This window comes from Carassius carassius, chromosome 28, assembly GCF_963082965.1.
Source record: "Carassius carassius chromosome 28, fCarCar2.1, whole genome shotgun sequence".
Lineage (NCBI taxonomy): Eukaryota > Metazoa > Chordata > Actinopteri > Cypriniformes > Cyprinidae > Carassius > Carassius carassius.
Window position 1 is genome coordinate 17914368 of NC_081782.1, and position 14890 is coordinate 17929257.

The window sequence follows — 14890 nt, forward strand, 5'->3', positions numbered from 1 at the left end:
TCCTTTGTCATGAAGCAAATCTTTAGCAGTATAAAAGTGGGCTGCCCATCTCTAATTATCTTTTAATTTCTTTTCCAACAGAGGCAGCGTGGTGAGTGTACAAGCGTAAAGTTTACTTCATGAATGGAAATCAGATCAGATTCAGAATCTCCTATTGATACTCCAGTGAATATCTACTGCTATATTCTATACTGTTCTCATTTACCACATTCCAAACTAAATAGATTTTTTTTTGCAAACTTCCTTTCAGCCTTTGCATCATAGGCAGTTCTGTATAGTGCTTGAAACCATGCAGAATCTGACAGACCTCCCAGAGAACACGACATCCAGCACGAACCTCTCTGTCATTATGAAGGTGTGTGTGGTGATTCCGTTCTTCATTGTCTTCCTGTTCTTCATCCTCCTGACGCTGTGCACCTTTGCATCTCACAGGCAGTTCTTTGACAGCTCCCGTTACATCCTCTTCACTTACATGCTGATCAACGACAGCTTGCAGCTGCTCTCCTCTGTATCCCTTTTCTTGCTAGTAATGGGTAGTGTACAGTTTGCAATCGTCTTCTGTGCTCCATTGCTGTTTGTGTCAACTGCTACCTTTCTAAACACCCCACTCATCCTTTGCACCATGTCATTGGAGCGTTATGTGGCTATTTTCTACCCGCTGCACCGTCCTGCCATCTGGAAACCTGAATGGATTTGGATCATCATTCTAAGCCTCTGGATAATCAGCTGCATTCTACCCACCGTTGACTTTGTCTTGATGCGGCTCAAGCCGAACGTAGATATCCTTTCAACCCCTGTGCTCTGCAAAACTGTTGTGCTCAATGCTTCTCCCATTCAGGCTCTGTTCAAAGTCAGCCTCAATGGGATCTTCTTTGCAGTGGTCGCTGTGGGCATCCTCTTCACCTACATTCGGATCCTGTTGGAGACCCGGCGGATGCGGCAGGACCGGGTGTCAGTGAGGAAGGCTCTGCACACAGTGCTGCTTCATGGGATCCAGCTGCTCCTCAGCATGATGGCCTTCTCCCAGCCTGTTGCAGAACTCTTTTTTGTCCAGGGTGTAAACTTGTCACAAGCAGATATGTATTTTATCTACTTTTTCTGCTTCATCCTGCTTCCCCGCTTTCTGAGCCCACTCATTTATGGCTTTAGAGATGAGAGCCTCAGAAGCTATATGAAGAAATTCACGCCTTGTTATTGTGCACGTACTGACCGACACAAAAAAATCACTAAATAAAATTAACTAAAAGATCTATCTATCTATCTATCTATCTATCTATCTATCTATCTATCTATCTATCTATCTATCTATCTATCTATCTATCTATCTATCTATCTATCTATCTATCTATCTATCTATCTATCTATCTGTTTGGATTGCTATTTTTTAATGTTAGCTAAAAACTAATAATAATAATAATAATAATAATAATAATAATAATAATAATAATAAAAATAATAATAATCAAATTTGGTCTACTGCTACAAAAGTTTGGGGTTCGTAAGATTAAAAAAAATAGTTTTTGAAATAAGTCTTTACATTTACATATTCTTGATCAAAAATACAGTAAAAAAGTAATACTGTGACATTATTAAAATGAAAAAAAAAAAAAACTGCTTCCAATTTTAATATCTTTTCAAATGTTATTTATTGCTCTGAATTTTCAGCAGTGATTTCTTTAGTCTTCAGTTTTCCAACCATCTATCAGAAATAATTCTAATATGCTGATTTGGTGTAAAACAATAAAATAAAATAAATTATTTATTGTTGGAAACCAGTTGTAATTCTTAATATCTTCTGTGAACACCATGATATTTTTATGATTCTTTGATGAATATAAAGTTCAAAAGCATAAAAACAGAACTCTAACAACATAAATGTCTTTACTGTCACTTTTGTCACTTTTACTGTCAAGTTCACCCATAATTGCTAAATAAAAGTATTAATTTCTTTAAATTTAACTTTGAACTTACTTACCCTAAACCTTTGAACTGTAGTGTACAACATACATGATCTAAAAGTATATTTGTGATATTGTGAATATACTTTGTAGAAATGGATGCTGTTATCAAGTAAAAACAAATCTGACCATTTATGATGCTCAATGTCATTTGTTAGCCTACTGCATTTTATGTTCACTGCATGCTTTTTTGAAGTCATATAAAATATTCCACACAGCCATTACATATTTATACTAAATTTTTGGAGGAAATTTGGCATTTTGGAAAATACTGTCTTTGTTTGCTGTAAATAAGTATCTTAATCACATAAATATCTTACATGTGAGATTAAACTGAGCACATCCCATATCGTAGTACAGTGTTTCCCAAGTGTTCCCTGAAAGGTTGTCAGGTGTGCTGTGGAAAATTATCAAATTAAAATAAATTTAGAATACTACAGGCTGTCAGACAGAAACTTCATATCTCTAAATTTTCATATTTTTTGTGAAAACAAAACTGTTTGTGGGTTTTACAAATATTTAACCCATGAAAAGAGGCTGTGACTAAAGCTCATAACGCCAATGGATCCTCAAACTGTTGGCAAAACCTTATAACTATATGTAAAACCTTATAACAGTTATGGAGCTAGATCTCTGCTTGTTTGCATTGCAAGGATAAAAAAGGGGCTGGTGTTTGAATAAATAAAGCATTTCTTTACTCAAAAACACTGTCTGTTAAGGCTTTTTTTCAGTGTACTGAACAACAGTAAGACAAAACACAGATCTCTAATTCGCTGGTAAAAAAACACAACAACAACAAAATTGAAGTATGCAAAATGTGGCATGACATTTCTGCAGTTACATCCATACGTGCTTTGCAGTACTTATATTGCCCATAACACCTTATTTGTGACAGGTATCTTTTGACTTACAGTGTGAATAGAGGATGAACCTGCAGTTTTTAAAATTTCTGAAAAAGTCAAGTGATAATGATTCCATACTGTACATGCAAATACATAACAACAGTGTCTGTTTAATTTAGAAGCTATTTCTGATATGAATGTTCCTTGCTGCATTCGCAAAGTGTGTAATGTAAGTATACAGCTAGTATGTATACACATTTTCTTTAGTATTTGTGCTATATTACATATGTTTCCTGTGCTTTATAGTGTCATATTGTCATTTAAATGCGTCTGTGCATTCTAAAGGAAACTTTTTAACCATTTAACCATTTTAAAAAGTCCATATTTGAGGAAACAAATAAATAGGAAATCCAAAATATAATAAGCTTCAGGAAAAGTTTGGGAGACATTGTAATTACCAGTAAGTGAGTAAACCATGTGTAAATAAAATAAATGCAAAAAAAAACTGTATTTGTGAATTATTTGTTTATTTAAAATATGAAATGATTGAGGCAATACAATAGCAAATATTTATTGACCACACACACAAAACAATAATTGTTTGTGTTTTTAAGAAGTGTTATGACAGTTAGTAAGCCTCCCTTGGGTCTAATTAAAGCACAGAGTCACATAATAAACATGTTTTCATCCTGCTTTGGGTTAACTGACAAAGGAAACAAGCAACAATGAGTAGTCTCATGTTACATCAGTCCTTGGATACCATTTCTGTACCAGATGCTCCTCCAAACAACTAAATTACATCTGCTGAAAGACATATTTTTAAATAATCTATTTATTAACTTTATCACCATTTAAACTTATCATTCCAGCAAGCCATTATCATTAAAGGTTATTTCATGAAATCAGAGCTATGGTAGTGATAACACATTTGTAAAAAAAAATCTAAAGATACACACATTGTATGAGTTTTGTTCTCCCTAAATATTAATATAAACTTACACATGAACATGGTAAGCTTTAACATAGACCATGCCTTAATTATGCTAGACTTTTTAACAATAAACTAGTGACTAGTTGTTTACACTTATTTTGGAGCAACATTTCTAAGCAGATCTTGAGTTTTGCATCCTATGATATCATTATAACAAAGAGCATTTAATTTCTGCTCATCAGTTTTATAAACTTGCTCTGTCAGTTAATGCCAATGTGTATACTACAATAGTTGGATCTATAAAACTGCAATTTTATTTTCAGTCTACATTAACAAGAATAATTCTTCCCTCTCCAGTACTTCTTTTTAAGCATGACCTTTTAAAATTCAATTTTGGGACTTAAATATTGCATGTAAAATACTAATTGAGTGGTTTCTTGAGCTTGGGATATTCTCCCTGTTCATTAATTAAATATTTACTCGACAAAAAATGTTATTTAGTTAAGAACAGAACAAAATTGTGATTGTTTTTGCATTTTTGGTAACGCTTTACAATAAAGCTCCATTTCTTAACATGAACATATACTAACAATGAAAAATAATTATGAAGCATTTATTGATCTTAGTTAATGTTAATTTTAACATTTACTAATACATAATTAAAATTAAAATTTGTTTCTATCATTATTTAATTAAACTGAGCTGACATTAATTTTTTTAGGAACTAACATTAACAAAAAAAAATAAAAATAAAATTCTGTTAAAGTCATCATTTCATCTTTGATTCGGTGACGTCATTGTCCAGTTCTCTGTGTCTGTGCAATCAAATAGGCAATATTGCGAATGATTAAATGTCCCTAACTAAGCAAGCCAAAAGGTGACAGTGGCAAGGAACCCAAACTCCACTGGGGATAGAAATGGAGAAAAAAAAAAAGAACTAGAGAGAAACCAGATTCAATCGGCGAGCCAGTTCTCCTCTGACCAGACAAAACCAACATGGTGTGGTTTAATTCCGGGCTGCATCACAAGTAAGACTGTGGACTGGAATCACTCAGAACATCAGAACCAGTTCCTTCCACTTGAATACTGGAATACATCACATGGTGATGGAGTCAAAGCTGGCCACAGGGTCTGTGCAGAGAACTTGTCTTGTTATTTTTAATAAAAGTCCAGTTTTGCAAATATTAAAAATGTGGAACATTTCAATTGAAAGATTGCTATCAAATATCACACCTAGGCTGCTAACTGATTATCAAGACCTGGCAAAGCAGCGATCAAGTGTTAGATGGTGTTCTAGTTTATTGGTGTTCTGTATCTGAAATGTAAATTTGTTGCATATTAAAAATGCAACTAGGACATCAATTTTGATTTGTAACCTTTTTGCAAAGATCACACCGTTACCACAGTGTGACAACTCGATGCATTTATTTCTCAATATTAAACACAGGCCTAGCCTAGTATTTAATTTAGTGGACAGTCTCTTTTTATATGAATGCAAGAAAGCACAGCTAATGGCACCATCTAGTGACTGAAGACGATTAGACATGTTACACTGTAGTTAAATGGTTTCTGTAACTGATCTAAATAGAAAAGATAACATAGACCAAAGATTATAAATGATAGGGTACATAAATGATGGCTATATATGAAAAACACTTCTATAACTCAAATACTAATATACTAGTATATTAAATGAAATGGTCATATCTATAGTTCTCTGCTTTATGTTGTCTGAACACGGTTCTGTCAACAAGTTTAAGTCTAGGTAAAGTGTAAAACTGTAGTTTAAATTCTTGTGTTCCTTACGTCTTAATATTTTATGGCAAATATAGTGTGTCAATAACTTTGCTGTAATGGGATACAGTGGCAAGAAAGCAGTAGGAATACTATTGGTTGTTTAGTGGACATTTCGTTTTAAAAGGAAGGTCTTTGTTCTGGGTTGGTAATTCACACAGTAGGTCTATAACTTTGGCACCTAAGTGTGGAAGTTAGTCCTACTGGTGCAGGGACTCTTTACCCAAGCTTTACAGCAGTGCTACTGCAATTTGGAATGTTGCAAGTGTGGAATGTTGCATAAAAAGACATTAGCATAATGTGCAGAGTGAAAAGCCATATGTGACATGAACAAGTGACATGGGTAAGTAGCAAAGAACACAGACTAGACCTAAACCCCAGGAAGATCACAAAATTACTATTTTTCCATCACCAGGACACCTTGACCACACATGTCTGTGACTCAGTTCTTTTGATGCCAAGTTAAAACTGTTTTTTTTTTTAAATTCCTGTAAGACTTAGCATTTATAAAGTTCTTACATTTTTTTATAAATGTCTATTTGTGATACACATTTTTATTTGTCTTTAATAATAATATGAATTTTAAAGCCTCCGCTATATATTTGGAAAAAAAAGGTTGTTTAAGCAAGGAGATCAAAGAACTTTCATTTTAAAATGTAAAAAAAAAAAAAAAAAAAAAAAAAAAATATATATATATATATATATATATATATTATTTTTTATTTTTTTTTCGTTCTGTATTATTATATAGGCTATACTCAAATCACCCCCACCCCCCACTCTCTCTCTCACGCACACACACACACACACTCGCGCGCGCATGCACACAAGTACTGCTGATTGCTCATCATGAGATGTGCACGTTCTTTTATGTCCTGAGTAAGAACTTAGTGCGCTTATGAAGAAGAATGAAAAACTGTGGAATAACGCATTCAGCGCATTAATACGTATGGTCTCTTAAACATCTTCCTTAAAAGATGTCTCCATACGTTAGTCTCTTAATATTTGTATACTTAGTTAATATATCTGACAAATCGTTCGGTGAGATGTTCACTTCAGTGATGAGCGTGAAGCAAGCTGTTTTCGCAGAAAGACAACTAATCGATTATTTAAGAACTTACTTAGAAAACGAAATGCAAAGACTTGATGATATTAAAAGGTAAGAAAACGTATTTTTTTCATTGATATAAATGTATTAATGCCGCGTTTAAGTAATTAAGCAATATAAATATAGGCTACAACAAGAACCATGCCAAACTTTGCTCAACACAGCGAGCGAATTTGTGTTTTTTTATTTATTTATTTTTATATCGAATCAAATAAATACATTTCTGTGTTAAGTCTTGTTCTGACAAATTAAAACGCCAAAATTGTAAAGGGGCATTCCTATATCATGTTGTTTTGTTAACAAGACAACTATGCCAACACTGCAGCTGACAGAACAGTTGTACTTTTAATTAAATCTGACTGATTTTGTTATTATATTTAACGTTTTATAGAATTAAAAAATTGTAACCAAGTAATAATTCTTTGATCTTTTTTAGATTCTTCTCAAGAGTCACTTCATTGCACAGTGGGATATACAATGAGCCATCAGCTACCATAGCTAATCCAATTGTTGCATTCAAACTGGTCAAAAGACTCAAGTCTGAATGGATGAATGTTGTCCATAGCAATGAAGCTGAAGAAAATATTGACGGTAGTTGGCTGACCTTCACACACATAACCCATTTCAGAAAAGCCTTGATCCGTACAGCTACAAAAATGTAACTGTACCTTCATGTGCTTTTTTCCCACTGTGCTGGATTGCTTCTCTCACTCAATTCTACCGCTTTACAACCCCCATTTACTGTTTTCATTAAGCCCTTAGGGAGGGCTACAGGAGAATGGAAGGCAGCTTACCCAAGCTGGAAGACCTTCAGGGAGCAGCGCAGGGGCTGATGAGACTTCAGGATGTGTATGATCTACGTGTGGAGGGCCTTGTGCGAGGTCACTTCCAGCAAATCACAAATGGAGATCCTGTTGATATTTACAAACCTCCTGTGTCTGATACGCTATCTGGGGATGATTGCTTCCTTGTTGGAAAGGTAGGACACACTGGATTATTTCCAGTATGTAAAGCATAGCATTAAAGCATTAAAGTGAATCATTTCTTATTTGTCACAAGCTTAACTCCTTGAAAGCTCAAACACTACTGACCATGCTCTCAAAGTTTGGAATGTGTTTTGAACCGATGGGAAAACCACTGGAAAAATGTGTTCAGAATGTGTTCCCGCTTGAGCTTAATGTAACTTCCTGATGTAGATTCCATACTGCTCAATGTTGTTTAGTCTCTGGTGCCTCTTTTGTGGTGAACACCATACCAAATGATTTATACTTTTAGTCCTTCATGCAAAAAGAAAAGCAGTTTTGTTGCCTTCATGGAGTAAGTACCATCTGTTCTCTTTATCACCACCCGAACATCTATAAAGTAAAATATGCTGTTTGGCCAACGATTGGCAACTTCTTTTAACATTCATAAAGTGACACATCGAATAACCAGTGACTAAATGGTTTTTGACAGAATTGTGTAAGAAGCATTTTGAATCCAAGTGCCAGATATTTTGGTTGTCATCATCATTTTCGCATATTTGTTATGCTACATCTTTGAGAGCTTTATGCTTGTAGGTGGCCTATGATTTGGAAGATTATTACCATTCTGTGCAATGGTTTGAGGAGGCAGTTCGTCTCTTTCGAGGAACAGAATGGAGTCCAGAAAATGAAGGCACACTTGAAGATGCCCTTGACCATCTAGCTTTCTCTCATTTTAAGGTATAGTACTTCTTATAAAATAAATATGTTTACACCAGGTATTAAGATCCATCTTGGGTGATCTGATCCAGTGTAAGCAGAGTCCTGAACAGTTTGTTAAATCACATTTGGAGGTATCCAGTAACTGATGTGACCACACTTCATAATGTACCATGCTGGTGTGTTCCAGTTCAGTTAACAATAAAAAACTGCCTAGTTGGTTGGTTGACAGGGTTATATTAGTTTGTAAAAAAAAAAAAAAAAAAAAAAAAAATACATATATATATATATATATACTTAACATAAAATAAATGTTAATTGAAATTAATGAAATTTTAATTTAAATAAAGAATTACATTTCACATTAAATGCATTTTAAAATCTTACAAATGTTTTATTTTAAGCTAGTTACCAAAGCAACATTTCTAATTTTCATTTAGTTCAACTTGATGTACTAAACTATATAGACATGTAATAATAATAAGAAGAATAAGAATAATGATAATGATAATAATGACAATAAGACACAAACTTTAACTAAAATTAAAATGAAAATTTAACATTTATATTAAAAAAAGTGTATAAAAATATGAATTTATAAAACCAGAAACCCTCCTCTCAAAATCTGGGATCACAGGAGATAGATTTTACAAACAGATATAAACAGCAAAGTGTCTTGGCTGACAACTTGTGATTGGATCACTCAATGGATTTTAATAGTAGGTATAAACAGGGCCATACATTATCTTTTTTATGGATGGATTTTGCAATCTATTGAAGAATTCACACTTGTTTACAAATTGCAAAGTTTTTTTTTTTTTTTTAGACTGGAAACATATCTTACGCTCTCAGTGTCTCCCAGGAACTATTGCTTCATGGTAAACCTCTGCAGTCTATCACCCAACAGCAATGAGTGATACATTGAGAAAAAAAGCCAAATAGAACAATTTATTTTTAATTCATGAATAAAGATTAAAGGGATAGTTCACACAAAAATTGTAATTCTGTCATAAATTATGCACCCTCATGTCGTTCTAAACCTGTAAGTCCTTCGTTCATCTTCGAACACAAATTAAGTAAACAGCGTATGCTGTTCTGTGTCAGGTGCGCCATGAGGATACGTTGTTTATCCTTTGATTTGAATGAAAACAATGTATCTGCGTGGCACAGCTGACACAGAACAGTACACGCTGTTTACATTCAGTGGATACTCTACAAAATGGTGCTATAGGGTGATGCGAATTCATTTTTTTGGGTTAACTATACCTTTATTTAAAAAAAAATCAATATGTAAAATTCTTTACAATTATTCATCACAATGCAATTTCAATCTTGTCCTCTAGATCCTGTGAACAGTAGGGTGCATTTCAACGTGAAGAAGTATGAGAAGCTCCTAGATGAAAGTCCGCCTGTTAAAAACCAAAGTTTGGTTTTGAAAAGGCCTGACTCCACCTATCTAAGAACCAGGAATGTCTATGAGAAGCTGTGTCAAACAAAAGGTTCTCAGGTATCAGTCCACACTGTGCTTGTGATTCAAACAATGTAGTGTTCACCGTTCATCATAGGCTATATCTTGCTATTCAATAGCATCTGTTCTTGGAAGTATTGTAAGCTACACAAATATTAAATGTTAGCACATACTGTATGCTAGCAAAAGAACATTTCAGACATTGCCACTCAGACGTAAGTTCACTGAAATTTCTAAATGGAGCAACTTTCACTAAACCTCCCCTAAATAACTTCAAATGACTCCTGTCATAAAAAAGTAAGTACAAAAAGCAAAAATCAAAAGATATGGCAAATCCTCAGAGGAGTTTGGAAGAATTCCTCCCATGACATCATGAAGAAAATTGCACAGCAGTGTACAAAAGTGAGTTACGTCAGATTTGGATCATGAAACACATGAAACAATGACCTGCTTTAAATGTTAAGTGTGTAAAGTGGATTTTCAGTGTTTAGGCTACTCAATCATGTTGTACAATAACAACATAGGCTCAAATAATGATGTACTTGTGACTTGTCTGTCTGTATAATAATAGTTTCTTTTTATGATAATTAACTTTTATAATGTATTATATAAATTACTTTCTTTTTACAGCCAAAGCATTTTGAGAACCCCAGGTTGTTCTGTGACTTTTTCACCAATGGCAGCCCTGGCCTACTTCTGCAACCAATTAAAAGAGAGCTAATCAGCCTGCACCCTTATCTTGTACTCTTTCACAACTTTCTTACCCGAGCTGAAGCTAAAAGCATCAGAGAATATGCCATTCCAGGGGTGAGTGCCTTTATGTGGAAACATACAGAATTGGATATGCAATGTGTATTTTACCAAGATGTAGAACTGTGTATGCCAGTTACTGGCCACCTAAAATTGGTGTGACACTTTAAAATGTTTGTGAAGTTAATTTTTCAAGAGATACACAAACTTTTGTGTGCTAGTTTTTCTTCCTTTTGCAGGCATTTTAACCATACAACATAAGCCAGCCTTAAACTGAGCTGGAAAGAAGATGAATAGCACATTACATGAAAAAGTCATGCGGTCGGAATCGACTGTGCTCACAGTTCGTCAGTTATTCCACCCAGATAGTTTTTTCTTTTTCTTTTTCTTTTTGTGGGAGCAGACTGAGCATTCAATCATGTGTTTCCATTCTTTTTTGTGCTAGATTAAAACTGCACAGGAACATTTTGTTTTTATCCTGTCTGTTTGTACTTTTTCTAAGTGTCTGTCTGTATTTCTCTCTCTCTGTCTGCATCTCTCTCTGTCTCTGTCTGCATCAGCATAATCTATATTTATATGTTTAATGTTTTCCTTCAGCTCAGAAGATCAGTGGTGGCATCAGGAGTGAATCAGTCCACTGCGGAATATCGCATCAGCAAGAGGTACAAGCATTTTATTATAATTATTATATATATATTTTTTAAACAGTTAAATCGGCTCTTCTATGCAATATGCTAGTATACTACTAAATATTTAAAAGCAACATATCTCAATGGTAAATAATACAAGTAATAATATATCCCATTTGTAATAATATCCCATTTTTCTCTTTTTGTACTTCCCTAAATTGTAAAGTGGCACTAACATTACAATCTTTGTCAATGATCTTTCAGTGCATGGCTTAAAGAATCACCCCATGGAGTTGTGGGCAAAGTGGACCGGCGCATCACTATGGTCACTGGGTTGAATGTGCAGCCTCCTTATGCTGAATATCTCCAAGTTGTAAATTATGGCATTGGAGGACACTATGAACCTCATTTTGACCATGCCACCGTGAGTAACAATAATTGTTTTTACTCTATATTTTCCAAAACACATTTTTTACAGCAGAAAATTTCTATTGATAATTATTTTTGTATTCACATTGTTTGTCATGATGCAGACCCACTGTGGATAATGTGACTTTTATTTTTATTTTTTAATGGCAGTCTAACTCTAGTCCATTGTACAAACTAAAAACTGGGAATCGTGTGGCTACATTCATGATATATGTAAGTAAATAATAGTTCAGCTCTTGATTGCTTACTTTTTTTAATTAAAAAACAATATCTTGCCAATTTAGTTTGGACTGAAAAAATTAGTATGAAGCACTGAACAACTTTTTTCCCTCTTTAGCTGAGCTCTGTGGAAGCAGGAGGATACACAGCGTTTATTTACGCTAACTTCAGTGTTCCTGTAGTGGAGGTATAGAATCCCATAAATCATTCTCACAGTCAGATTCAAGACAGAACACAGCCAGACTTTACTCTGCATAGCTTTCAGAATGCTATTCCCTGCAGTTCTGAGTGATAACAGATTGTTTGCAATTGAAGTCAGAAATTTCATTGGACATCCTGTTACAAAAAAAAAACTTTAGGGTTGGGTGTTAGGGAAACCATGTTTTTTCGATAAAAAAAAACTGTTGAAGAAACCTGATAGGTAGCTATCTAGAATTTCAAACTTTCACCTCCTAGCACTCATGTTTTCGACACCCACTAAGGGGATTTTATCCCAGCACAACCTCTTGCAGGGGATAAAATGGAATATGCCTTAACCCAAAAATATGTAAAAACCTCCATTCATTTTCATGGAGAGTGTACAAAAGAAAACATCCATTCTATTTTTGAGAAAAAAAGGTGTAAAAGTGTTTTGAATATATAGACAAAACAATAGTTTCTTCATTTTTGATACATCGTGAACTATCACTCAAACCATTTATGGACATGAAGGCACCCTTAAATGGTTCCTTATACTAGTGGAAAAGCTTGTACTACGTCCAAACAAAAGCTAATTTTGTGAGGTATAAACATCACATTTGGAACATAACCTGTTCAGAATTTGGGTTTTGATTGTCTAGCAGTTTTAGAGTAAAACCTGTTTTGTAAAATATAGATTTTATATAAAATATAAATATTTAAATTATTACATTTTATATTTTTTCACTTGTAGAACTTTAAGTCTGTGGTCCAAAGCATTCACAATTTATAACAGTTTACAGTTTTTTATGATTGCTTAGACACAATTTAAAATTTTTTGTAAAAACCCTTTTTTTATTTTATTTTTGTCTATTGCTCTATTGCTTACACACTTTTTTTTTTAGAATTTGTCTCATTATGTCCAAACACTACACACAAGCCAATCACACATTGCACTTGGAGATTAACAACTTGTGTCTATGCTAAAATAAAACACTGCAATCAAAACTTAGCACTCCATTCTAAAAATGGAATGCTTGCAACAAAACCATACACACAAGCACCATTTGAATTACTCTTTCATATCACCAGCAACACACTGATGTGCTTTATATGAAACACTGCAGTCTTTGTGTTTAAATTTTTTATTGTTATTTTCTCAGACTCAGTCTTTCAAAAGTAGAATTTCACAGTAATCAAGAGTAAAAAAAACAACTAAAAAACATTTTACAGAAATAAATAAAAATAGAATCACAAATCATCAAATTTAGCATCAAAACAAAAGTAAAAAAAAGACATTAAGACGTTTAAGACATTGGACTTGCGGATTACATTATTGGCAATGACCATGTTTACAAGCTCCCTCTCTTGCTCCTCCGACAAAAGCCTTAGCCTGCCTCCACCAGGTGGTCGTCTCTGTGTCCTAAAAAAATAGAAGCACTACTGTAAGCATTACTGTAACTCACACATCCTTTTTACAGGAAAAAATGGAAACATACTGAAACTATCTGTATGCGAGGCAATTTGATGCATTTCTTTACAGTTTTTCTCGATTGGTTTGGCTCATTTCTTGAAACCGAGATGACATTCTCAAAACCATAAGGTCATTTGGCCAAACAGTCTTACAGTTCTGCTCAACATTATAGCTCACTAGCAAAATCAAATATCTTTCCCCAAACTCTTCTTCCATGCTTCAAAAGCAGATTCCTTTCCCATATAAAAGGTCAGTACAGTCAAAATAGCACAGATCCTTCTCAATTGCCTTGGCACATGTGCATTCATTTAGTGCTTTTGTCAAAATAACCTGGATGGTTTAGCACAACACCATGGATCCCCTGCAAAAGCTCATATCTCTCCCAAAACAGTTTATCCATGTGTCAAAACTAAATATCCTTCTCATATAAATAGTCAATGCCCCCAAAATGCATTATACCTTTGGCATTGTTTAAGCACTGCAAGTCAAAATGCTTAGACGTTTTGTCACTGAGGCACAGGTCTAGCAACAGAATACCACTATGAATAAAACTAAAAGATTTTACAGTAAAATCAGCCTCCAATAAACCACTCATACTCAAGGAAACTGTAAACATTTTTATTCGTACAAAGAAATGTTAACATTAGAGAACATACTGTGAAAAGAAAACATATACAAGATTCTGTAAATGTGAACAGTTATAAACACAAACAAAAAACAAAAAAAACTTTAGCCTACCATACTGTAAATAAAGTTTCAGAACTATAGTACAGTAATATTTTCAGTGGTCGCCATTGTCACCCTCTCTTTCCTGGCCACCATCCTCATCCTCCTGGCCATCGACGCGCTGCTCTCTGTTAGGCCATAAATTCTGATCCACATCGCAACGGATATTTTCTCTTGCGATGCAGCGAGGGAAGAAACGGCGTGAATGTCTCAACCATCCCCTACATTGATCCCCTGTGATGTCCTCACATGCAGCATCCATTGCATGCAGCAGGGCCCTCTGGTCTTGAGCCTGATGCTCATACACCCTCCACCTCCAAGCTGAAAAAAACTCCTCAATTGGATTTAGGAAAGGAGAGTAAGGTGGAAGAAACTCCATTAGCATCCAGGGATGGGTGGTGAACCAGGTTCTGATGCGTGGGCCACGGTGGAAGTTCACATTATCCCACACAATGACATAATGTGGTAGCTGAGGTCCTTCTTCACCTCTCTCATTTTCCGGGATCAGATCAGTATAAAGGTGGTCCAAAAAATTGAGGAGCTTTTGTGTATTGTAGGGCCCTAAACTGGGAATGTGTGTGGCCACACCTCTTTCTGATATAGAGGCACACATTGTTATATTTGCTCCTCGCTGGCCTGGGACATCCACAGTGGCTCAGTGGCCAATGATGTTACGGCCACGCCTTCGACCTTTGGCCAGGTT

General features: G+C 34.7%; 2 protein-coding genes across 7 annotated transcripts in view; both read left to right on the forward strand.

Annotated features, from left to right (window-relative positions):
• Window positions 1-289: 289 nt before the first annotated feature.
• On the forward strand, window positions 290-1367 carry LOC132108455 (odorant receptor 131-2-like). The gene has a single exon (XM_059515163.1). The coding sequence runs from the start codon at window positions 290-292 to the stop codon at window positions 1232-1234; it is 945 nt and encodes a 314-aa protein (XP_059371146.1). The 3' UTR covers window positions 1235-1367.
• A 4999-nt stretch (window positions 1368-6366) lies between these two features.
• Window positions 6367-14890, forward strand: part of p4ha3 (prolyl 4-hydroxylase, alpha polypeptide III) — a 37280-nt gene continuing 28756 nt past the window's right edge. For 3 of the 6 annotated variants that reach the window (XM_059514727.1, XM_059514723.1, XM_059514724.1), the window contains exons 1-11: window positions 6367-6684; window positions 7070-7224; window positions 7389-7612; window positions 8193-8336; window positions 9142-9193; window positions 9659-9822; window positions 10414-10590; window positions 11131-11195; window positions 11427-11586; window positions 11742-11804; window positions 11929-11997. In XM_059514727.1, the coding sequence (XP_059370710.1) occupies window positions 6503-6684; window positions 7070-7224; window positions 7389-7612; window positions 8193-8336; window positions 9142-9193; window positions 9659-9822; window positions 10414-10590; window positions 11131-11195; window positions 11427-11586; window positions 11742-11804; window positions 11929-11997 (1455 nt within the window). In that variant the 5' untranslated portion in view covers window positions 6367-6502. Of the gene's footprint in view, window positions 6685-7069; window positions 7225-7388; window positions 7613-8192; window positions 8337-9141; window positions 9194-9658; window positions 9823-10413; window positions 10591-11130; window positions 11196-11426; window positions 11587-11741; window positions 11805-11928; window positions 11998-14890 lie in introns of those variants that run through there. The other 3 variants (XM_059514725.1, XM_059514728.1, XM_059514729.1) reach the window with 2 other exon arrangements.

Bases quoted from the DNA above. Each gene is read 5' to 3' on its own strand.
- LOC132108455 (XM_059515163.1), top strand. From the start codon at position 290: ATGCAGAATCTGACAGACCTCCCAGAGAACACGACATCCAGCACGAAC.